We start from the raw sequence: 26,946 nt of genomic DNA, 5'->3' as shown, positions 1-26,946 counted from the left end.
CACCTCTATCTGCTAATGAATTCATCTCGGAGAGAAACAAAAAATCTTTTATGAAAGCTACAGATCCCCTCACCTGTTTAGAATTCCCCCCCGGGGTAAAAAAAAAATTAATAAATCTGACAATCCGTTGTTGATGGATCATCATTCTTAACTTTTTTTTTGTCATGTACAAAAAAAAAATCTATGGCACTATCGCTCCACCCATTCACCCCCACCACCCCTGCACATGAAGCGTCTCAGCCAATGGAACGATCACAGGTTTTTTTTTTTATCCTCCCCCCTGTCACACACGCACACGCCGAAGCCCTCCGGGTCAGTGTGCGACTTGATTTAAAGTAAGACGGGAGGAGGTCTTGTCGCGTTGGGTTAAAAGAAGTTGCGCGCACGCGTGTGTTTGTGTGTGTGGAAGGATCCCAGGCACACCAAGAGGGCCACGTTCGATCGCTTTGCTGACAAGGGGCAGAGCGGGTACGAGTTGATTTATCATTCGCGTGCCGCCACAGCAGGATCATAACCAAGTCCCCAAGTTGCGCACCACCCGCGCACTGCTACAACAACAACTACGACAGATCAGATCAAGTTTGAACTACTACAGACTTTCCTCGTCGCAGAGTTTGTGGGGTTATTTTTCGGGGAGAGTGGGGAGCGTACGCTGTTTTTGTTTCATTTGGTATCTTTCGGCGACGGAGGTGGTGCATCACCTCGACTTTGTGAGATGCTGGCAATGGCAGAGTGGCTGCTCCCAGCAGCTTTAAGCGAGGAGGCGTCATGGCTCACGGTGTCGGACGACGAGGAGATGCCAGTGTCAAACTCGACATACGCGCAGGCGACCGCGACGTATGCCTTGCCGTCAACCACCGTCAAGATGCAATGCTGGGCTCAAGTCAAGTGAGTGTTTCTCTCTCTCTCCTCGCCGGCGTAAAACCGCTTCCTTCCTTCCTTCTCTCTCTCTACCGATGTCAGTGATTTTGTGCGCGCACGGCGAAACACTTGCTCGAGTTAAAACAAACGCGTCGCTGATGGTTAGCGAGGTTTATAAAACGGGAAAATTACGCCGTGGAAAGTTGTCAAAACGTGGACATTTATGAGGCTGTATTTTCAGTAGATGTGTACTAAGTGTAAATGAATTAAACTAGTGAACTTTACACTACATATCAGGCAAACATTTTGTCATCTGGATTTATTATACGTGCAGAAAGTTCATTTAATGTTTATTAAATGAGGTTAGAACTATCATTTCACGCTCGGTGCGCATTAAAATTATATCAATATGAAATTAAATATTTCATTTCAATACGTTGTAGATTTCCTTCAAGGTAAATTTAAAATACTTGCAGGTTTACATTTTAATAAAAAAAAAACTTTGTTAACCGTTGGGTTGGCAAGTAAACTACCCCAACGTGTCAAACGGGCGGAAACATTTATTATTTTTTTTCCCTTCCTCCGATTTAAAAACAAAAAGGGACACGGGGAGTTCACTTTAAGTTGACTCGTAGTAAAAAAAAAAGGTCACGAGCCGGTGAAGCCCTTTCAACAGACACTCTTGAGATAAAAGGCCACCAAAAAAAAGCGAGCTGACATACGGGCCAATTGTCATGTTAATTGTGCCAATGGCTTATTTGCTCATCCCCAATCACAGCAGCGGCCAGCTACGACGACAGAGTGAGCAGGAGGAGGAAGAAGAAGCAGGGGGGGAAGAGAAAAAAAATCATCCTCCAAAGCGCGCGTGCCGTCACAGCGATGGGGCCGTGGCGCGTGGCACCCGCTGGAGGGGGGCAGGTTGTCGTGGATTACTGGGTTAATGCGAGGGCAGATGGCAGCTCTATTGCTGCGGTGGGTCGCCGCTTGCGAGTTTCCGATTGGGATGAGGTGGTGGGGGGTGGTCTTGCTTTCAGCTGGGTAACCATGGCGCTTCCACAAAACAACGGGAAGCATTCCACCGGCACACGACACGACAGCTCTCGCGACATTTGGATGGCCCCACGCAAGCGTCAGGGGTTTTGTCGTCGGGGGACTGCCGTGGCGTTTGTTACCAACTTACACAAATCGATAATCGTCTTAAGGAGCCTTGGGCTGGCTTTTTTTTTTGGGGGGGGGGGGGGTTGTTTTGTTCTTCGGCAGAAACGTAACGCCGTCCGATGCAATATTATGCCAGCAATATATAATACGTGCAGTGTACATATTCAGTTTGGAAAATAGAGTGCTGAAAGTGGGCTTTGACAAACCACGTCACCTATGAAATAGGCAACGACCGATTGTGAAAGTACTGTATTGTGAACTGGCTAAAGATCAAACGCCAGGGGTCTTCTCCCTGTATAAAGCAAGCATGCATCCGTGCTCATGGCCCTGATCCTTTGTTGGTCATTCCACATTCCCATGGCAAGGGGCCAGTCTATCTATTGGGCAACTGTAACATTCTACACAGTTGTGCCTTTCTTGTTGTTAGCAACCCTTGTTGGGATTATTGACCGAATTGATTCCAGCGGGGATTTGAACCCAGATCATTATGATTGGAAGCGCTCTGCCACAATGCAACCCAGCCATATACTACAAGAACAATGCAACCCAGTTAATGTAAACAATATTCCTCCGAACGGGCAGTCATCCTCCCCTTTGTTACTGGAGCAGGAGTAGTGATGCAGAGGCATGAGCGAGTTGCACTATGCCGGTTGCATCGTGCCGAGTACAATGGTGGCCGTATAGGTGCCCGTACGCGAGCTCCATAGAATCCATTCCCAATGGAATGAAGCCGTCCATCCCCACCCAATGGGATCCTTTAACACGGTGCGCAGAGACACAGGGCAGTGCAGAAAAAACTGTTGTTGTGCTGTACTTCTGGGCTCCCACGTCCATGCTCCACACCTGACCAAGGCGGTGAGATATGGTCAGATAACCTCCACCCACCTGTATGGCGTTGCGAGGCCCTCATCCAGCAGCAGAATGACAAAGGGCTGTACATGTAAAATATAAAGGTGCCGCCCTGCAATTGCTTTGCTCACACCACTGCTGATGGAAGGCCCTTCACATAAACGCAGCTCTACAGCCCCTCTAGAGCAGTGGTTCTTAACCTGGGATGCACGGCACCCCCTGGGGGTGCGAGACGTGGCCAGATTTTTTTAGAAGGTAAATCATCGAAACACAAACTAAGCACGGTTAGTACAACTACTTTGTTTCATCAAACTTATGTATTTATTAATATACATGTTTTAAAGAATGAGAACCAAATGGGTGCAAGACTACAGTAAAGGTTAAGAACCACTGCTCTAGAAGGTATTTGGCCTACTCTTCCATGCTGGCCGAACATCTTGGTGGGTATACCACCACACTTTACCCCATAAAACGTTTTGACTGCGGGTGTACCTATTTATACTGCTGGGTGGACAGAGTCAGAAGAATTTCTGAATTTTTTAATTTTTTTACTTGCACCATTGTTTCAGCTTGACCGACTTGACATGTACGTGTCCTGTACCTTTTTTTCGTCCCAGGTCAGACATGGCCAGGCTGGACACGCTGCCTTCCCTGCTGGAGTGCGGAGGGGCAGTGGCGCCCGGAGACACAACTTGGGCCACGTGCGGACAGGCCGGCGAGCCCAGCCCCGACTACCCGCGCTACCGGCAGGAGGGACCATGTGGCTCAAAGACCGGTACGGCCACTCAAACGATTCAAGCGTGGCCTCTGTGACGGCAGCTTCGTAGATTGCCCGGTGTGGCTATCCGCGAGTAGGCCGTCGTCCGGCACGTATTTTCATCGTGTGCGCGTCAGCGTGTTGTTGACACGTAGTGGAATCGTGGGGGAGTGGGGGGAGGCCTTTGTCCAGCAGTGGATTGATCATGGCTTATGATGACGATAATGGTGATGTTGATGCAGATAATATGTTATGTGTCAGTGGTACCAGAATTGCAGTTTTTTTTTATGAGATAGTGTACCTTGATTGGTCTAGTATGCAAGAGGTTTATCATTTGTTTACCGTGTTGGTCTTTGGGTGCGAGTCGTCTTTCGTTAGATTATAAACATTGTACATTTGAGTTGTTTTGCTTATTTTACAGTTTACTGTAATTGGCCTTAAAATATGAATACGGATGCATTTATAAATCATTTGAATAGCGCATAATAATGGTTAATTTTATATAAAAATATATATTATTAAAAAAAAACAATAAAAAGATCTCTACCTATAATTAAACAGATACTATTCAATTAGGACATGCATCGATAATCCTGAGCAGAATTTAACATTTCATAGCGGTAGGCACATTTCTACATGCTCATGACCCTTGTTGCTATGTAAAATTTAATTGCTAATGTTCTGCTGGTAATTGGCAAGGGTGGAGTAATATGAACTTTCTCTAATAACTGTTAAACCCAGGGTGTATCATAGCTTTTAAATAAACCATTATTCCGGTCATTCTCATTATGGTCTATTTTACATCTCTTCTCACAGTCAGATGAGATTCTAAATTGGGATTAGCTTAACAAGAACGAATTAACCCAATTTTTCCTCCTACGTGCCACGACTAAATGGCAGTTTTGACCGCTCAATTGTATTTAAACACCTTCATTGTGCTTAAGAGCAGAGTGGCATCATAAGTTTAGGCGATGAGATTTCAAATAAAGGAAAACCTCAACTCTTTACACACTCGCATATCTGACTACTTTTTTTGCTTAAAACTGTACAATTAATTAAAATTAAACATTTGTACAGCTTTAAAAGACAAAATTGCTAATAGGCAAAAAAAATTCGAATGGCTACTGCCATTCGCCTGACCTTCACCAAAGGCCCTGGTTAACCCCCTACACTTTCCCCAACCTCCCCTCTGCATTGTCATCTCATCGTCACCATCATCATCATCGTTACCTCATCCGCTCATCGCCAACTGCCAATTCAAGCCCCCTCACTCGGCGCGTCACCAGCCCTTGGCGGTGCCTCCGTTTGCGATTCTCCCTGTGCCTCGTTGACGTCATTCAACCCACACTGCGTCCCTCGCTCACCCCACGTGACATTCGTCCTCGGTGGTCTTCGTCTCTCACGAGCCCCATGTCGCACTTACCTCGCGTCTTGCTCGCTCTCCCCCCCCCCCCCAACAAGCATCTTATCCGGGAGGGGGGGGGGGGCTGAATGCAAAAAGGGTCTCACCGTCCAATTTCCCCTCTCTTTGTAGCTCAACTCCTGGGCCCCTCTGGCCCGTGAGTGCAAGTGCAGTTGCACCGCCTGCACACTCGGCAGCTATTGCCACTGCCCCTACCGGCCCCCCATGCATTCTTCAGCTGCCGCTAATAGATTGACATGGGAAAAAAACTATTCACAAAAAGGGGGCATACTAGTCGTAAAAGGGGCCTCCCAGGATTAGTGTAAAATACATGAGATTTGCCTTCCTTACAACTGCACTTAGGACCTTGAATGTGCATTAATGCAAAAATAGTTGTTCTAGATTTGTTTAACATTTTCTAAGCGCTTGAGCATTTTTGTTCATTAAAAGACTCCTTGCTTGAGAGTGCCTGTGCGACTTCACAGCAAAATAGATGTAGCTGGATGAAGGCCTCCCCAAACTATCACCGCCTCTCAGGATCCTGTGCCGTAACAATCTGCCTGGCACCTGCACACGAACCGATTTCATCGTTCCATCTCCTCGGTGAATGGCCATCCTGTCCTTAATGCCCTTAATGCCTACATTAAAAGCCATCGACTAGAACGGTACGCAATGACTAACAAGGTGGAAACACATTCAGCACGAGTAACCAATACAATTCGAGTTTCAACGAAGGTAGTTTATAGGTATACGAAACATGAGGCATAATGGTGTTCATTTTCAATGACAGCGCTGTACTTAACCAGTCACCTTAAAAGTGCAACAGATGTTGGATTTGGCAGGTGTCAAAAGGTTCGCAGTCCCAACCTTTAAGGAGGAGTGGCAGTTATCTTAAGCTCACAGGCATTGTCATGTGTTGCTTAATTGGCTGTGACAATTTCTGCTCAAGTCCCTCCATACAATCAGTACGATCCAAGGCAGAGAAGAGGAAAAAAACGACTTCCATTGCTGGATTCTTTTTCTTCATCCAGAGCTTCTACAATGACAATTGTAGTTTAAATTTCCAAAATTGCTGTCCTTTTACTCAGTAATGTGGTATGTGACATTAAGATTGCTGTAGTGATGCAAGTGGACTTCTCTCTCTCTCTCTCGTGTTGTTCAGGGTCCGTTAAAAAAAACTGTACATTAAATACGTATACCAATAATTTATGATGAACGCATCTTAGTTAGATACTTAACACAAATAAATAACTACCTCTCATGCACCCAACTGATTAATCATGACGACTGCACGTCGAAATTTTTTTAGGTAAAAACAAACAACAGCAAAACAACTCGGGTATACGGCCTACACATATATATATAATACTCGGACACACCTGTGATGATGGGGAACAGAATTATAAAGCTTGTCAAAATTTCATCAACTTGACAGGCTTTCACGGGCCGGACGCCCGTGGCGGTTGGGGTCAAGGCCGATCCAAGTCACGGTATTCATCTACCGCCTGCCATGTGCTCGCCTCAGAGTGTTGTAGCTCCACAGATCAGATCACGTTCCACACTTGCTAGTTGATGTACTTTTGACGCGAGTACACCCACTCAGTGTGGTGTGTATTTATCATTGAGTGGTAATGCTGTTACTGCTGCTGCTGCTTGAATGGAATCAATCACCGATGTTGACAATGATATGCATCACCATCGAACAGGTCAGTTAGACGTTAGTAATTGTAGAGTTCACCACGTTTGTTAATTTTCATTATCCACGTGGCTCTGTGGCGAAGCAAGCCACTCGTTATGGGAAGGTTGCGAGTTCGGGTCCTTGTTGCAGGTTGACTCGGCATATCATCCATCGAGGGTCAATAAAATTAGTACCACTTTGTGGGTAAGTGAAAAGTAGTTGTCCCATGAATAGACTCGCTCACTCAGTAGAAATGTGGAATTTCCAGCACTGGGTGAGGGCTATGAATAAGGTTTGAGCATCACCTCATTGCACATTTGAGCAGAAAAAAAATCACCGAAATAAATGCATAATGCGTTGATTCATTGCTAAAAATATATATTCTTACACTAATTGAGACACATTGAATCGTGCTTGTGAAATGTTATTATTGACAATTAATGCAATTAACATGCCAATACAGTTTTACATGTAGACTAATGGAGCGATCAAAACAGTATACAAAATAAAATTATAAAAAAATAACTAAGAACAACTGGGATGGTGAAAAAATTGAGACGGAAAAATTATTTGTTGCATTTCCTTAAATCGCTGCGAGGGGTCGGGGGGGTCAGTTATTTCGATGTATACTTTTTAAACACTGTGCTTTAGAAGAGGAAGAAAAGCAACTTGCGGAGCGTCCTATATTCGTATTACTCTTAGGTTTATTTGGTAAAGTCACGTAGGTAAAAAATAAAAGTAAAATTATAGGTGAAATTCTTCCCCGTAGAGGGTATTAATTCTAGATTTGAAGCTTTCGTGACTGCAAGGTTATACTCTTAGGTTTTTTCGGTAAAGTAACGTAGGTAAAAAATAAAATTTAAATTATAGTATAACTAAAATTATAGTATAACTATACTATAGTATAACTATAATTTTAATTAAAAAAATGTTTTTAATAAAAATTAAAATTATAGTATAACTAAAACTATAGTATAACTATAACTTCAATTTTATTTTTTACCTATGTGACTTTACCGAAAAAAACCTAAGAGTATGACCTTGCAGTCACGAAAGCTTCAAATCTAGAACTATATTCGTATTGCTATGAAGTGGCACGAGCACAAAAAAATGGCTTGCCTCTGTAAATGGTAATTTTGTCCATTTTTGGGAATAATTCGTTTTTAAAGAGGCGGTTCATTACATACGCCGCAATCGCCCCACTTTTGGGAAGCTGTGGCATAAAAAAAAAGCATGACACCGACTCACGTGAGGAATATCTGCAATGCTTCCTCCCCAGCGCATTTGCCACCGGACACTAACCGAGGCAACGCGGCTGCGATTCTTTCTATTTGGACAACTCTTTAGGAGCTTGTCGTTCTACCAAACACATGCGCATAACGGAACGAAACATCAATTGTCAATCCATTCAGCTTGATTCATTCAAGTACATCGCAAATCAAAATAACAATCCAGCAGCAAACTTTGAAAGATACTCAACTTAATTTGTTCAAGGAATGTATATAGGAATCCAGGCACTTCAACTTTGTCGATGCTGTTCAAAATTGTTCACAAATTGTTATTCTCATACCTCAAAGCATGCATGCTCCCCAACAATTGTGACAGTACAATAATAATCCACTTGTTAGAAAGAACGTATAGGATTAAATAAGAGTATTGCATACACGTGTACGTATGTATGTATGTATGCAGCCACAGTGTACACCTGGAATGCGTTGATGATGATCATGTAGTTCCAACCATCACTTATCCATTCTATGCAAAGTAGAACGGGGGGGAGGGTGGGGTGCTCAGGAAGCACAAATGAACAACTCTAACTCAGTTAACTTGGGGTACAGTAGTCGATGTTTTGAAAAAAACAATCCACAAGATTTAATGAACAGGAAGGTAAATGTTATGGATTACCTTCTGAGCAACGACTTCCCTTCTTAAGAGATCCCTACCGATTCACAGTCCCAGACCGCACTTTACACCGAGGGGTTCCGAGAAAACCAGGAACGTTTTGACAGTCAAATTAATATTTTTTTCTTGTCATGGATAAATGCGCTTCCTTGTAGAGTGCAGGTAGTCGACGGACCCATACAAAAGTGGAACTGAATACTACAGCCGTGCAATGGTTATCACACTGGACTTGCAATCCAGGGGGAAAGGTGTCCTCAAATTCCTTCCCACCTCTGTCCACACAGCAGAATATGTCGGTGCTATTACAGTGGTCCAGATTACTTGTGACCCCCCCCCCCCCCTCCATTTAAATCTGCGAAACGTAACATTTGTAAGGGTTAAATTTCGATTTAAAGCTTTCGTGACTGCAGGGATTCATCTTCTTGGTTCTTTCGGTAAAGTCACGTGACTTTACCGAAAGAACCAAGAAGATGTGTAAAGGTTATTTAAAACGGAAATTAATATACAAAGAAAAAAATTCAGGTTCAATTAATTGGGGGGCTGGGGGGAGTCACAAGACACCTGGACCACCATGTACATGACTGTCGATTCCCAGGTCAAATTGTGGTTGGGGGTAAAGTATGAGTACTCCTGTCTCTTCCATAACATCCGACCAATAGTGTGGAAGAGTAGACCAAATGCCCTATTAGGCTCCCTCAAGTGGTGGGCCCTGCAGCCAGCAGTTTGGCGTGAGAAAGTAATTACAGGGATGACTCCTCAACCTTCACCATTGCTCAGTGTAACTATCATCACCGGTGTCCCGGACCTCCAGGAGACAATAATGAGGTTAAGTCATGTTTAAAAAATCTTACTGTACGTTGTACAGTAATTGCTATTTCGTGTAAAGCATTGTCTAATTGGTAAGTAAAGGCAATTAGGGAGGATGTATATACAGTGTTTAAATGTAATTAAGTGTGCTCAACTTTAAACCGGAGGGTTCTTTAAAAAAGAAAACGTATTTAAATAACAGCCAAGATAAAAGCGGTGTTAAAAATAATAGGGTCAATGACTTTTAAAAGATTTAATCCATCATATTTTGTACAATTGAAAGCTTAGGATGACAGGTTATGGTAATACATTTTTATACAATTATTTTTGTTGGCCTAACTGGCCGGGAGGCTCAACGGCTAACCGATCTGCTCGCAATCGGCTCACAGTCAGAAGGTTGCAACTTCAATTCCTGGTCCGTGGGTGACTCAGCTCATCGTCCACTTTGTGGGGAAGTCAACAGTGGGTGGAGAGACTCACCCCCATCATAGTAATGTGGAATTGCCACCAAGTGGCACAGGGCTGTTCATGGGAGGAGAGGAGCACCATCTCATTGATCATCTGAGAAAAGAAAAATTACTTTTAACTTTTTTTTGTCAATTTCACGCAGGCCAACGAATTTCCTCGTGAGACAAGGACAAACCGAGTGGGGAAACGCGGTGCGTTGGGGATACGCGTGGGAAACAGATGAATGTACCACTGTAATTCCCATTAAAAAAACTAAAATGTGTAATATTAGAGTATTTAAGGGAAAACTACCAACGATTTGAAATAGAAAAAATAAAATATTTTAAAGGAACTCTTGCACAACGTTTGGTCCCATTCCTCAGATATAAATGTCAGAGAAAGTCCAGCCATTTAATGACGTTAACAGCTGGTGATGTTAACAGCTGTTTATCAATCACTGCAAAAAAAGGCTGTGTTAAAACCCAGCCAATTAAGATTAATTATTGGTTACACTGTGTGAACTGCACTTACAGGTCTCCAGAGCTCTCCTTCCACAACGAGAGATCACATTTCAAAATCGAGCTACATCCCACAAGCGAGCAACGCATTTCAGAACACGCACACTGATGGACTGCAAGGCGATGGGTGTCTCTCAGTACATTTGGTAAGTGTTCACGATTAGCTAAACATTCACATCTCCCAAATGACTTCGTTTTTCATGTTAAGTATACAAGGGGCTATGCAAAGGAAATGTCTTCGTTCAAGAGAAAATGTGATGATACATTCCCCCATCGACAGCCTCAAATTATCACACTGGTAATGATAATAATTAAAAGGTGATGAAGGATCTAGTGCATTCTTGACAGAGCGCCAAAAGAAAATGAAACACCATTAACTTAGACTCACATACGTTATGTGATGTGCACGAATTAGCGACATTAGCCAGTCATCGGCAGAAAATCTTTACGAACACACTACGTAGCCGTTTGTGAATCTGCTCCGTGGCATGTATTTGAAATCACGCGTTTTCGTTTGTTTCCCCCCCCCCCCCCCCCCCCACAGCAGAGAGATCAAGAGCTCTCGAACCAAAATGGCTACGGCAGCGACGCGATGTCCTGTGCAACCGGCAGCCTGCCCGGCACGCCCAACCTCGCCTACGGCGGCGCGCAGCAGATCTTCGACTTCCCGCCACTCTACTGCGCCGCGTCCGTGGACGCGCCGTCCTACGGCTCGGCCGACGCGAACCGCTCGCTGTACGGCGCCGCTGTGGCCGGCGCCGCCGCGCCGCCCCCCTACGAGCGATGCCAACTCAAGGCGGGGCCTGCGCTAGGCCACCAGTCCGCGGAGCACCTTGCGGGCCACGCGCCCACGCACTCGCCTCCGCCCTACGGCCTGCACTACCCGCGCCGGGCGCAGTCCTTGCCCGAGCCGCTGCTTCTCGTGTCGTTCGACGGGGAAGGACGCGCCAACTGCAGCACCGCGCCCCCGTACCACCAGGCGCCACAGGCAGGAGGGCAGGCGACGGCGGCTGCTGCTGCCCACAATGGCGGCTTCTACGGCGGCGGCCCCTTCCCAGGCGCCCCCTCCTTGGAGGCCTTTCAGATGAACAAGGAAACGAAGGTGAGATAACGGAGAAAGGCTAGAAGGGTTGTTTTTTTCTTTTTTTTGTATATACCACGTTTGATGAGCACGGGCACAAAAGGCTCAAAATGCCGAGTGGCCAGCAAACGAAGAAGTGGGACTGTTGAAGTTGGAATCCATGATCATGCACATGTTTCTAAAGTTTAGCGAGTTGATGAAGAAAACTTGATTCGGAGCTTTCGTGACTGCAGGAATTACTCTTTGGTTCTTTCGATGAAGTCCCGTAGAAAGAAAATTAATTAAGTAATAGAATACGACGTTTCGATTGCAACACAAGCAATCGTCTTCAGGTACGAATGAATGAAAAAACAAACCTAGTAAACTTAGAAATATCATGCAATACAACAACCCGGTTTATTACGTGATGAAGAAACTTGTGAAAAAGAAAGATGGGAGGGAATTGTAAAGCTGAGCAAGTCTGAGAAAAATTATTTTTTTATTCCTGCGATACGGTGGTTGAACACAGCATGGATGAACTGAAACGGTCTGGTAGACAGTTCTCAAAATGATCGATGGAATTAACGTGTAAAGTTTATGGGAATGTTTCGATTTAAAGCTTTTCGTGACTGCATGGATTCATCTTCTTGGTTCTTTCGGTAAAGTCACGTAGAAGGAAAATAATAAAATAATACAAATAAAACATAATATAATAATTCTCACGACGTTTCGGCCACAACGCAAAGCAGCCGTCTTCAGGTGGAGAACAGGTCTGTCGAGAAGGCAGAGTCTTCAGACCTGTTCTCCACCTGAAGACGGATGCTTGCGTGATAATTATTTTACTATGTTTTATTTTTATTATTTTACTATTTTCCTTCTACGTGACTTTACCGAAAGAACCAAGAAGATTTATGGGAATGAAGCCTCCACTCCCCCTACCCCACACCCCCACCCTCCCTGTCTCTCCTCCCCGGCTCCTCCCCCCCTTCTCTTGCCTATATGGCCTCTTGTTGCAGCAGCCCCTTTTGCCCACATGATGACGGACGCTTGTGTTGCGCCCGAAACGTTGGGATTTAATTTATTTTATTTTATACCTACGTGACTTTACCGAAAGAATGAAAGAGTAGTGATAGAAGAGTGGTGTGGAAGCGACATGGTGCTTGTTGATTGAGTGACCAGTAAGGAACAACAATGTTGCTAAATGAGTCATGGTGCTACGTGTCGTGATAAAACCAAGGGGCATTGTTTGCACGATATCTTGGTAATGTCCGTGCATTACTCATAAAATTAATGCCCAAATTCACCTGGGCAACTACAATAATGCATTCATTATCATTAAATGAATATACATTTGCTGTAATTGCATTAATAATTCCCCCCCCCCCCAAACAGACACAAGAATACAACATGGGCAGCAGAGTGGTGAATGGCAATTCAATGCATCCTGTGCCTCCGGGCCAACATCTAGGCTTCATGCAAGAGCAGCATCGCAACTACCTGCCTGTACAACAAATCCACGAGGTGCGTACAACAGAAGCATCTACGAACACGTGTACCCTGCCACACAGTGCACGCAAACCAACTCGACAGTGCGTACGGACAGCAGAGGTCGCAATCGGGTACCCGATACCCGTACCCTACCCGATACCCGGCTACCCGTACCCGGTCGGGTACGGGTACCCGTTTGCGACCCTGGTGCGGCCGGGTACGGGTACGGAAAGACGTGAGTCACCGGTGAGTCACCGTTTGTCACTCATTTCCCAACGTCTTGTCTCTTCTCACAATTCAAGTTCCTAGAATCAACCCACCCGCGCCTGCAACATGGCTTCATCCCAGAGGTCGCAATCAGGTACCCGATACCCGTACCCTACCCGTACCCGGCCGGGTACGGGTAGGGTACGGGTACGGCCGGGTACGGGTACCCGTTTGCGACCCTGGTGCGGCCGGGTACGGGTAAGGAATCAAAACCCGTTTGCGACCTCTGACGGACAGACCTCGGTCAATTCACTGCCAGATGTAGGCCTCCCCGTGCCGAGTTGGTCACGGCTTTCATTTCGCCAGACACCCCCGACGCTGGTTAGCCCAAGATCAGTTCCGATATTGCTCGCCACCAAATGCGAGCTGTCGCCACGAGTTGCCGCCGGGTTCACAGCGCGAGGGGTGCAGAAACCACTGGCGCCCGCCGCACCATGAACTTGCAAAGTCGAATCTTATGTTGGGTATGAAAAAAAACATTTGGCGACAAAATATATAATTCACAACTCGATTGTGTTCAAATTGATTTTAAATTGACTTAACGTAACGTGCCATGCTGGAATCTCTACACGATTTTATCAACAGATGTTGACAGAATTGCATGCACGTCGTTCCACTTTATAAAAAAAAAATAGGCAAACAAGCGTGGTGTAACGATGCAGTGGTGCGGGTCACCAGTATCTGTGCTCCTGCCCAACATCGAACCATTGGACTCACAGGAGGTATAGGGACTTCCCGACCTCCCTTGCTGCATAAGCAGGCGGATAAAGCTGAACTAATGATGTAAATATAAAATTGCATGTTGAACGAAAATTACATAACACAACATGGTTTCTTAAGCCGTACAGGATATACGTACAGTATAATACACAGTGTCGCTTCTTCTTTCATGCAGTTTTCCCATCGCTAACAACCGCCATTTAGCTCCGCGCAAGTATAGGGCTCATGCAAAGCATAGGGTTCAAGTATAGGGCTCATGTAGGGATGGTAGACGCGAGGTGTGGGAGGAGGGGGCCTGGGGTTGATGCAAAGATCACAGACCTGGTCCACAATGTGACCCTGTAATTTTGGCAGAGCCCAGATTAGGTGACATTGGATGACAAAGTCTTATTTCCCTAACCCAAGTCAGGACGTGCCACTCTTCCGATTTTGCTGATATCATTACAGGCCCTTTTTATCCTCCCGCTTGCTACCGACATCGGGGATGTATTCAGGTGGTCGATTTTACACTTTGTTGAAAGTGTATTGCGAAACAAAATATGAATCAATGTCATTCTCATTGTGGCTGTAGCAAGTTCTTCTCACTATTCTATGAATTCAACAATTCACGGTCACGATTCAATGTGGTCAGTTTTTTTTTATTGTGGTGAATTTAGCGGCATATAGTGTCTGGAGGGGTTAACACTGAACCCACCATTTCCAACCAATGGAACATGAATCGAAAAGCATCGATTTTCTCTCGCACGTGATCCTACACTTGTGCATTTAAATTCAACCGTAATATTTGACATTAATCCATGAACTGATGAATCATTCCAAAATAAACTGAATTCATAAACTGCATCCAGGAATGCTCGGTATAAAGCAACATCACGTTGGAAAAAAACGAAAATAAGATACGGCACGAGGTAGGAAACGTGTGGCCAATGGGCCTCACTCTCAGTCTCTTTGCATGATGTGGCAATCACCGACTCAGTACTTTTTGTATCGAGACGGTCTTTGAAGATGAGGATTAAACATTAGCTCGGGGTGGTTTGAATGGATTAAGGTGTCTCAGCGGGACACCTGCTCACCGAGAAAACCACATTTCATTACTCCGACATCAATGCCAATTTCTAACAAGATGAGAGACCGCTGCGATGTGGCACCAACATGTAAGAGATTAGAAAAAAAAAACCTGTCCAAAAACACGTACAAGTAAATGGTGTTTATACGATGTCATGGGGTTGGCTATGTACGGTGTGAAAGAAGTTAAACATACACAGTAAACCATTGAACCATATAGTAAACCACTATAGTTTGCGCCAGAGGTCGCAAACGGGTTTTGATTCCTTACCCGTACCCGAAATGAGTGACAAACGGTTACTCACCAGTGACTCACGTCCTACCCGTACCCGTACCCGGCCGCACCAGGGTCGCAAACGGCTAACCGTACCCGTACCCGGCCAGGTACCCGGTTGCGACCTCTGGTCTGCGCGTCTTCAACGGAAGAGGAATAGCAAAACTACGCGAATTCTCTCCTCAAGCCCTCTCGGCCTGGCTAGCAGACCTCGACATTGGCATTTAGCTCCCGCACACATGGCCGCCAAATGCAAGACGAGAATATGGATACGTTTCAACACGACAAAAACCGATGCAGCGTGCAGATTAAATACTTGCATCATACCTACAAAAGGTCAAACAACATTTCATTGCCAGTCCGTCAAAAAAAAGTTTGACGTCATCTTGCAGAGGCGTTTCCTTAACGCAGGGGTGACGCATCGCTCTTTGTAGGAGTTCCGAACAGAAATTAGCGACATGACACCAATGGGCAAAATAAAATAAAAACTGGAAAAAATCAATTACCAAACGCACTTTGTTTATGCAGGAAAGCCTTACCGACCCCTAATAAATGAACTTGAAACTTGAACTAATACTCTTTCTTAAGAATGGCCCTAAATTGGAATGTTTGGCCAAATTTCATTTATGAACGTTTGACAATCAGGTTTAACTCGTAAGAAACATCTTTGTATATTTACCAGAAAACTGAAATTCATGTATGTTTGTTGAACTTCTTTCACGCCGTACGTAGCCAACCGTACTAAAATCGGAGGTGTATGATGTGCTTAGCCTTGAAATGGTCAAATGTAACTATGTCACGTAACCCAAGCGTATTGCGATACGCGTGCCCGTCCGTGTCACAGCCCTACCCTGCGATGCGGCCGTACAGCAATGGCTATGCTTCCCACCAATACTCCCCTCACAAGATCCACACGATGCAAGGGCGCCAGCATAAAGTCTACCCCAAGCCCATATATTCCTACAGGTAAGGCACACATTACCTGTGGCCATATCACCCAGAATGCACCCCCCCCTCCCAATCTCATCATGGCGATTACGCACGCACTCAACGAGCGAATCGGCGCTTCGGGTGCGAAGCAGCTTCAAGGCTGGATGATGCTTGTACGGTGCTTCTATGGGCGACCGCCATATGGCGTAAAAAAATTCAAGTGTTGTGTACACGCTACGTTGCCATGTCAAGGGCAGTGCGGCAACGTCCATTGGGTCGCGCTGTGTGACATCCTCACAACGTCCACACTCTGAAGGCATCGACAAACCCGCACGGACCGGCGCGGTGAAATACGGTTGAATTACCGTCATCCATGAATGGATTGACGATAAGGGCTGCGCGCATAAGTTCATATGCAGAGCGACGACACACTCACTGATCCTAAGCCAAGCTTAAGAGTTTCCGGGACGAGATCGGTGGCTGTGTCTCTCTTCGCAGCCCGTAGCCACATACCAGATCGATGTGCTGCACTGTAATGCTGGGTGTCTCCAAAGGCTCAAACCAGTTTTCACTTCTGACCATTCCAGACCGAGTGCACACCCAGACTGGTTTTAGAGGTGAAACCAGTTTATGACATAACTGTGATGCAAGGAATAAGAATTATCAGGTAAACAGAAACAGAAAATCAGTCATTCACAGGTATAATAATAGGGTTGTTCTTTTTTCTGGCAATAAAACTGAAACCTTTTTACAAGGATGCATGTCTGCATTAACCACAATACTTGCAGTCAAAATGCAAACAAAAAACACACTATGATAATATATGCATTGTCCTATCATAGTGTGTTTTTGTTTGCATTTTGACTGCAAGTATTGTGTTGTCAGAAAAAAGGGGAAAACCCTATTATTATATTTTGGTACTGGCAAAGGAGGTCTAATGATGATACATTCACAGGTAGTTCCCAAAATGGGGCGTATAACAACGAGACAGCACGCAACTAAATTACTCAACTGAATTGCAGCAAATGTCTGTGAATGAAACCCGTCAGGAAGTATCGGCAGGGCCCCTCTGCAGGTGTCTCGGAGCACGATGATAAAGTGCCATTTAATTTGGGTGCGCACATGCACTTTTAAAACTGACGCATCGGGAGTGATGAATCGATAAAGAAACAATTTTTCACAGAGCTGTCTGTCACACACTCATTTGTATTGCATTAGCCATTCCATAAAATAAAGTACATGGGGGGTGTATGTGTGTTCTGCTTCAAGTTCAAGTTCATTTATTAGGTATAGCCCTGTGAGCCATTCGGCTCTTGAACCGGGTGCAACCGCAACAACAAAAAACAAAAACAAAAAAACATCTTAAAGTGAATATGTGACTGAGTGCAAACAGAAAATCCAAGAAAAGACAGCAAAATATTGCAGAAAAAACACCGTACACCAACACTGTGTGCAAAAATCCCAGTGGGATGCAAGTCAAACAACAACAACAAGACCACTATGATTAAGGCCATCAGTCTAACTGGACTACAACAAACAAACATGGCTAAACCAATACACTTTTCGAAATCACCAAAATAAAGCCATGAAAGCAATGAAACAGTGATCATAGGAACTGTGACGGGATTTTCACAATAAATAACATAAACAACATGTAATACCAAAACCCTGCAGCCATAGCTGGCGTGCGTGCGTGTGTGTACGCGTGCGTGTGTGTTCGCGTGCTCCACATGACCGGAGACAGCGTCAGTTGCTTAGCGCGCCACGTGGGATGTGTTAAACAATCATCGCGTGTAGCGTGGAACGAGTGCATTTGTATTTGAATGGGACGAGGAAATTGGTAAACGTGGAAAGACGTGGAGTGGTGAGTCGCAAGGACTGGAGTTTTTTTTTGGGGGGGGGGGGTGGTAGGGGTGAGCAACCACTAATACAAGCACACTTATAATATAAGCACACCTGGTCTCTCTGCCTAGGGGCGTACTGTCATCAATCTTAGACATTGCGATTTGATAAATGTATTGTGAATATACGAATCGATTATACTGTAATTTATCCATTTGAATTACAGTAGGTGTACACACACACACCAGTATACAGGGGCATCGCGAATACTCCAAACTTTGAAACCTGAAGACCTGGTTTTTCAAGTGCCCTGCCAGGTGCACTGAATACAATCAGGACACATTGTATGACTCCGAACCAATGTTTGATTATTTTAAAGTGACTAAACCTGGCAAAAATAATATGTTTTACGACTTGCAACCAACGGGGTACACGTTTGAGCAGACTGAGTCATTTACAAATCACGAGATATATAGCATACATTACGCATGGCTTTGTCAAAATATATCTTTTTATATAACGCTGCCTTACATAAAAAAACATATAAAAGGCGACGTTTTGGACAATGACCCTTCTTGTGCAGCATTGGCAATGTAGCATCACCAGATAATTTGGTTTATTATTCTTCTAAACAACGTATTTTCTGATTAAATTTAATTCCAAAGGCGAAGTTTGACTTTAATATTATTTGGGGGGGGCAGAGGTTCGCTTTGTCCCACACATTATGAATCGCGGGTGCATGTATTTAAATAATAGTTTTATCTTAATTGTAACCTACTGAAGTAAATTAATGAAGGTGTCCATTTTGGGGGGGGGCAATGCCCCCCCCCCCCAGCGCAAACTCTACCCATGTCTGATACAGCCTAGACCAGGTATCGGTAACCTTTTACCACGTAGGTTTTCACGACAGATATTATTCATAATAAAGGGTTGTTTTGGGGGTTAGATCACGTAAGTATAAATGTGTCCGTTAACCCTCCACCACCCGACACAGCCATTTTGTAAGGTTTGTCACGTAAACAAAACCTGACAATTAGTTACTACTTCAGCCCACCGGTTTGTTGGAGGATAAATCCTCAAACATTTACAATTTGAGTACGACGTTTCGTGCGTAATTACATCCAGCATCATCAGGCAATTGTGCCAGCTGTATTACTTATGCGATCTAACCCAAAACACCTTTATGATGGATGGGTTTTCTTTTCAATTAAAATATTTGATCAGGAGTGCCGAGGCCACTCTTGTGAACGCGCTGTTCGGTGTCGTTGTCCTGCAGCTGCCTCATCGCGATGGCTCTGAAGAACAGCAAAAATGGAAGCTTGCCAGTCAGCGATATCTACCATTTCATGACCGAGAACTTCCCCTACTTCAAGGTAAACATATATGCAGCAATTATTCTTTGGTTCTTTCGGTAAAGTGACTTTACCGAAAGAACCAAAGAATAATTCCTGCAGTCACGAAAGCTCCAAATTATATATGCAGCAGACTGCCCATGATGCAACGTACATAAACAGACCTTGAAACTACGTATTTATTTGAATGTAAATTAATTGATGTAATGTTGACAGAGACAATGACACACGAAAACTGCGTAACTATAAACCAGTCCCTCCAGTATACTGAGATACATTTTTCAGTTTCATATCTGGAAGTGTTATGGCACGTGAATTCTTTAAGGTAATTATCATTATATGTATACATAGTACTGCAGTAGGAGCGGGAGGAATTCATGTGAATTTGATTAATATATTTGTGAAGTGTGAAGGCAATTACGTGGGGTGTTTATCAAGAGTTTTTAGATTCAAATATCTATGGTTATTGAAATCTTTTTGACTTATGTAATTATTTTAAGTAGAGGTTAATATTTGGAACACTTTTTTTAGGTTAATTTCACAATAGGCTCGTGGTAAAAACAATATTTGAAAGCATGCAACAATACCAGATTAATATTTTCCCCTGTCTATGGTAAAATCCAGGATGTTTTAGCTTCATCTTAACTCAAAACCTATCCTCGGGCAACGTATTCTGGCATTGAACGTCGTTCATAGCAGACAGCTGTACAAAGAAGAAGCATTGCTCAAAACGCCACCGATAAAACGCGTGCCTCTCTAGGACAGCATTATTAACACGCGCTTTGAGTTATCGTTATCTGTACTCATCATTATCTTCACCGCTGCCAATGCAGTGTCAGGCGCTCTCTGTTCGAACGTTGCCTCTCTAGGACAGCATTATTAACACGCGCTTTGAGTTATCGTTATCTGTACTCATCATTATTTTCACCGCTGCCAATGCAGTGTCAGACGCTCTCCGTTCGAACGTTGCCACATTTTGCGTTTGTGTTTCGCCGCAGACGGCGCCGGACGGCTGGAAGAATTCGGTGCGGCACAACCTGTCGCTCAACAAGTGCTTCGAGAAGATCGAGAACAAGGCGAGCGGAGGCTCCTCCAGGAAGGGCTGCCTCTGGACCCTGAACCCCGCCAAGGTGGACAAGATGGACGAGGAGATGCAGAAGTGGAAGCGCAAAGACCCCGCCGCCATCCGCAGGAGCATGGCCAACCCCGGTAAAAGTCGGGAGACAGTCGAAGCTAGACTCGCGGGGGGGTATGGGAGAGTGGGGTAAGGGCGGGGGGGGGAGGCTATCTCCCTGAATGCTCAGCACCCCCCTTTATAAATTTGTATCGTCAATTAAGCGACAAGTGTACGCAGCCTTTGCTCGTGGATAGGGAGTGAAAGCTTGAGTCTAATGTACGGCAGACGAAAGCAAACCCTATAGGTCAGGGGTCGGCAAAACCGCGGCTCCGGATCCGCATGCGTCTCTTTATAAGGAACTGCGTGGTGATGTTACCCACGTGCATTGCGGCTCTTGAAATATTGAGGGGGTGCGATTTGTATTCCGAATTCCACAAAAGTGGTTCTTCTTGTTATTTTGGTTGCCGACCCGTGGTATCGGTACTCATTTCTGTTAAGGGCGTAATGTCTCTTTAACATGAACTGTGGAAACCCCGCCCGCCTGCGTTGTTGTATGCCCCCCCCAACCTCCTTGGGAGAAGGGCTGGGATGAAGTAGGTGACATCACCACAGTGCTGCTGTAAATAGCCGAGTTCATGACAGTCATCGTGAGGCAAATGAGAGTCGTGCACAATAAATGTGTTCATTTCTTGTCTTGTCAAACAACCGCCGGTATTTATTGCAGCTGCGATGTCTTTTTTTTTTAGCCAACTGTGCCCTGTAAATGTCACCCCAGTCGTGCGTACGGAGAAACCCAACACGTTCATCCGTAACGTCGCCTTCGGGGCCGTCCATAAATGACTTCAAATATGACGTCACAAAGCTCTGCCCCCCCCCCCCCCCCCCAAAAAAAAGAAAACATGTTTCAAATCGTCTTCTTGGTTCTTTCGGTAAAGTCACATAGAAGGGAAATAATAAAATAATAAAAGTAAAACATAATAAAATAATTCTCACGACGTTTCGGCCACAACGCAAGCAGCCGTCCTCAGGTGAAGAACAGGTCTGTCGGAAAGACAGCGACTGAAGACAGCATCTGCTTGCGTTGTGGCCGAAACGTCGTGAGAATTATTTTATTATGTTTTTTTTATTTTATTATTTCCCTTCTACGTGACTTTACCGAAAGAACCAAGAAGATGAATCCCTGCAGTCACGAAAGCTTTAAATCGAAATATGTTTCAAATCACTTTAAACTATTGTCATTGTAGTGTGTATGTAATGTGCCGCTGCACTCTGATGTTGTAGTAGAAAACATTTATCAAAAAGTATATTTAATTAATTAGAACGTGATGTCTATATTTATTTAAAGTTGCACATTTTTACGTGACGTCACATTTCTCAAACCCCCCCCACCTCGTCAAACATCGTCACAAATGTCTGACCCCCCCCCCCTAGGTGCGTGACGTCATTTATGGACGGCCCCTTATATAGAACTACAGTAGTATGCAAGGGGTGACGTGCTTTGGGACATGGCACTTGTTTACAGCACATAGAGCAGGCGAGAGAGGTGTGCGAGGCCTACCTCTGTGTGCCCTCCACACTGCCGTGTCGTGTTCAGTTTGTCGTCCTTTCCCCCCCCCCCCGCACCTCCGATTAGCACGTTTGGCTACGTACGGTGCGAAAGAAGTTCAGAATGCATACACCCGTCAGACATCTATGTGTAATGCACATATCGTGATTCACAAATACAGCTCGGAGTGTGTTGCGTTGTAAAGTAGTTTGGGAACACTGCTGACGATGACCGCACAGGTCTAACGCATTTACTCTGTGCGAGATGTGAAGTGAAGTGGTCCATTCATAAACAAAATAGTAAAGCAGACAATGTGTCCTTCACATATCCGTCTCTCCACATAAACAAATAAAAATAAAAAAATTTTAGCCAACTCATCGGCCACACGGCCTTCTGGGAGTGCGCGATTTCAGCCGTGTTGATTCCGAGACAAGCAAACTCTGGACTGGTTTCAATGCTTGCGAACTGCTGATCTTACAGGCAAGGGCCTTTCAGGCTTTACTTCTAATTACATAACTCAAATATCGTGTGGCACAAGGATACAATTATAAGCTCAACGTTAACACGCGGTTTCCTTTGTCTAAACACTGCAATTATTTAATGTGACTGTCGTGTTTCACATGTGCATTATGTGAATGGGATAGCGAGGAAACTTCAATTAATGCAATGTTTGTTTTGCTATAGAAATCAGTGCCTAAATACCGTGAGATTTCTGCCACACTATATTTAAACGAAGCGGTGATAGAATTAAATTGAATAGCTCTCTTTTCCAGCAAATTCAGCATTATTAACCACGGTCAATCCACCGCTGGATGTGATTTTCTTCTTATTCGAGCACACGCTCGCATGAAATACATCTATCAACTCTACGACGTAACATCAAATACAGTCAAACAATAATCACAATTCGCAACTCAGCTTGTTCGTTACAAATCGGAAACATTAAAGCAGGACGAACGTTTGTCCGCCAGTGCAGTTGGTTGCATTTGTTCAGTGAACAATACAAAGTTTCAGTTTCATTTATTAGGTATAGCCTTGTGAGCCATGAGGCTCTTGACTCGGGTGCAACCGCAACAAACAAAACATGAACAAAGACCATCTAGAAGTGACGTTTCGCAACAGAAACAACCCAGGAAAAACCAGTAAAAATCTTCCAGAAAAAAAGCACCGTACATCAACGCTGTGCGCAAAAATCCCAATGGGTTGCAAGTCGAACAATAACAACCATAAGACAATTTAGATAAAATTATCAGGCTAACTCCGTACTTCAGCAAACAAACATGGCTTAACCGTACGTTTTCGAATATCACCAAAATAAATCTTTAAAAACAATGTAACAGTGATTATAGGAACTGTGATTCAAATTTAACAACAAACGATATCCATAACATGTTCGACCAAACTTTGCAGCCGTAGCTGGCAGCATGAGTCACTCCATAGTGGTGGTTACACGACATTGAGAAGGTCTCTGGCCATTTCAGAATCCAATAACCGTAGCTCACGCATCGGGTTTCATAATTTCATTTCCCCCCTCCCCCTTTCTTTTGCACTTTGCATGCAACAAACAACAGAGGCACTGGACAGACTGGTTGTGGACAAGGCTGACAAGATGAGCTCGTCCGTCAGCGCCGGGTTTGCACCCAGGTCCAATCCGATGCCTCCGCAGGGAGTTCCGCCGCAGATCATGGCGGCGCGACCCGCTGGCTCCCCACGGCGGTCCAGGCTGCCTTCGGATGGCCCTGACCCGTGTCAGGTGGCAGTGCTCCACAGTCCCCAGCCCGTCGTCTCCGCGTCCTCGCACGGCACGCCGGAACACGGGCAGGTCCAGAGCCAGGAAAACGGCTGCGATGGTTTGGTGTCTGGAGATCACAGTATGGAAGTGGACTCCATCAACCCCAGCATCATCGACTTGGAGATTCAGAGTGAGTTGGTGTTTTGCAGCACTTTTGCCAGGGCGTTGTAGATTCATGGATACGGTCGGACAGCCCTCAGATCTGAGACGCTGGGGGGGGGGGGGGGTCTCAGAAGAAGGGAGCCAAGGCAGCCTCAGATGGAGGCTCATCTGGACATATTGTCCAAAATACTCTTTGTGGCCGTGCCTTTTGCTTTTTGGTGAGGCTCTTTTGGAGGTTAATCAGACGTTCTTGGCTGCATGGTAGAGTTCATTTCAAGAACGTTCATGCTCATTTCTCTCCCAGCCATCGTGATTAACATGTGCACGTGGAAGTCATGCGCACCAACCCTTGAGCAGGTTTGCATTTCAAATACAAAACACGACATGGTTTTCCTTTGCAGTGGATCCATTAGTGGCATGTCTATTATGTACATTCACAGGCCTTTTGGCTATTCAGTGCTAGGCGAAGGCCCTCTCTACATCCTACAGGGTCGTGGGGGTTGTTTTACATTACTTCTAGATTTGAAGCTTTCGTGACTGCAAGGATTCATACTATTACGTTTTGTCGGTAAAGTCACGTAGGTAAAAAATAAAAATTAAAAATAATAATAGAAATAAAATAATAATAAATCAATTCAATCACGACGTTTCGGAGACACTTGATGCAGTAAATTTAGCTGTGACGGTCCCACCTGAAGACGGAGACTTGTGTTACCTCCGAAACGTCGTGATTTAATTGATGTATTATTATTATTTGATTTCTATTATTATTTTTTATTTGTTACATTACTTCACCACACCGATGGTCAGCGCAGGTTGGTGAAAGAAAGGAACATAGAACCACGCTAACATTTATTGTGCTGCACTCTCCTCTGCTGTCCATCACATAGCCTTGCAGCCTATAATATAAAAAAAACTAAAAATTCATAATAACCTGTTGTGCCTGATAGTGGCCTATCGAAGCATCACCGAGGCTTGAACCTGCTTCGGTTCCAAGATCTGACGAGATTGGGCACATTCCATGTTTTTCACGTCATAGGCGTGTCTCTTATAAACACATTAAACTACTGTTACGAGCTCGTAACAATCATTTTACGACTTGGTTTGTTACACAAAAAAGAGCACAACCCCTGTGGCAGCAGCAACTTTGCAACGGCATTGAAGCCACTTTTAAATCTGGATTGAAAACTCATTTCTTAAGAACTGCTTTTTGTGTTTAGTTTTGTTGTCCTTCCCCTGCAATCTCCAATTATCATGGGTACGGTGCAAAAGAAGTTCAACGTACATACATATACATACAAGCTTCTTTCGGGAAATTCTGCCAAAATCGCCCGATGATGCTGGGTGTAATTAGCAGCGAAACGTCGTACTCAAATTTTAAATGTTGTAGATTTAAGCTGTAACTAATTGGCACGTTTTGTTTACGTGACAAACCTTACTAATTCACAATCGGGTGGTAGTTGGTTAAAGACACATTTATACATCCGCGATCTAACCCAAAAAAAACTTTCTCATGAATAATATTGGTCGCGAAAGCCTCTATCTTGCTATGGTATACACTGAGGATCACTCTTGTTCTTGGTTCTTTTGGTAAAGTCACGTAGAAGAGAAATAATAAAATAAAATAAATAAACATAATAATAATTCTCACGAAATTTCGGCCACAACGCAAGCAGCCGTCCTCAGGTGAAGAACAGAGCTGTCGGAAAGACAGCTCTGTGACTTTACCGAAAGGATGCGTCCAGGACGCTGTCTTTCCGACAGACCTGTTCTTCACCTGAGGACGGCTGCTTGCGTTGTGGCCGAAACGTCGTGAGAATTATTTTATTATGTTTTATTTTATTATTTTATTATTTCCCTTCTACGTGACTTTACCGAAAGAACCAAGAAGTTGTATAATTTTATTATTTCTCTTCTACGTGACTTTACCGAAAGAACCAAGAAGTTGTATAATTTTATTATTTCTCTTCTACGTGACTTTACCGAAAGAACCAAGAAGATGAATCCCTGCAGTCACGAAAGCTTTAAATCGAAAGATCACTCTTGCGTTTGCAGGTAGCCTGTGGGACGCCTACCAGCAGGACAACCTCTCCTTGGAAGGCCTGGGCAATGCATCGGACTCCCTGTGCCATTCTCCCTGCCTATCGGAGCACGCTGCATGCAGCGTGACCGACACGGATGCCCCGTCGCCCGCCTACACGTGCGCTGCCAGCACAGCCGATTGCAAAGCGGCGGGCGGCATCAGTGCCATCTTCAGCACGCCGCCGCTGTACAGCAGCCTGGGTGACGAGCTGTCACTCGCCTACCTCTGCAATCCAGCAGCAGGGGCTCAGCTCGTCACGCTCATGTGATAGCAAAGCCTCGTTTGTGCCCGGATAGCAACGAGACTCATTCGCTGGGCGAGTGATTGTTTTTTTGTTGCAGCAAGATTGACTGAAAACTTCCGAGCAGCAAGCTTACATTTTTCTCTTTAAAGCCATGAAATATGTGTATATATTTGCAGTATTATGTCCTAATTTTGCCATGTTTTGAGCAAAAAAATTGCGTATTTTTTTTTGTAGAATGAACGTATCTTAACTGTTGAGAAAGCATTTCTTATTTTGATACAAAAGTGTAATCTGAATGTCCATGTGCGTGGCCATATCAATGTCGTGTTCCTTAAGGAATTACTTTACACGTGAATATGTTGCCTTTGTTAAATGAACTTTTCAGCTACATGGTCCCAAGGAAGAGGATGCCACCACCCACAGTAAAGACTTTAGCTTTGTTTGCGTCCAAGGGGCACTCATTAACTCGTTTCGCAAGGCTGTTGTGCTTGCAGCAATGTACTCCAATAGTTTTTTTTTTTCTAAGTAAACGATAAGGCTTTTCGTTGTCTCACAGCTGTATTGTAAACGTATGAGGTTATATGAACTGGTAATGTAAACTGGCGTTAAGGATCGACCAAAAATACTGCAGTGTGTACCTGTATTCGTTATTATTTATGTTTTTTTTGTCCACAATAACCACTCA

The 26,946-nt window shown here is 44.5% G+C and overlaps 1 protein-coding gene across 2 annotated transcripts; it reads left to right on the top strand.

The window, feature by feature from the left end:
* The first annotated feature begins 312 nt into the window (after positions 1–312).
* FOXN4 (forkhead box N4) lies at positions 313–26,946 on the top strand. Of its 2 annotated transcripts, none has more exons than XM_061560938.1 (10): positions 313–888; positions 3,486–3,643; positions 10,395–10,525; positions 10,927–11,481; positions 12,832–12,960; positions 16,098–16,219; positions 19,302–19,398; positions 20,376–20,586; positions 23,612–23,962; positions 25,990–26,946. In XM_061560938.1, exons 1-10 carry the CDS (start codon positions 716–718, stop codon positions 26,283–26,285), a joined length of 2,223 nt encoding a protein of 740 aa, XP_061416922.1. In that variant the 5' UTR covers positions 313–715; the 3' UTR covers positions 26,286–26,946. The 2 variants fall into 2 exon arrangements, with proteins under 2 accessions (XP_061416922.1, XP_061416921.1); XM_061560937.1 differs by having other exon boundaries at positions 10,924–11,481.

This window comes from Lethenteron reissneri, chromosome 27 (genome assembly GCF_015708825.2).
Source record: "Lethenteron reissneri isolate LAM-NWPU_2019-01 chromosome 27, ASM1570882v1, whole genome shotgun sequence".
Taxonomy (NCBI): Eukaryota; Metazoa; Chordata; class Hyperoartia; order Petromyzontiformes; family Petromyzontidae; genus Lethenteron; species Lethenteron reissneri.
This window is presented reverse-complemented; position numbering and strand designations above follow the sequence as displayed.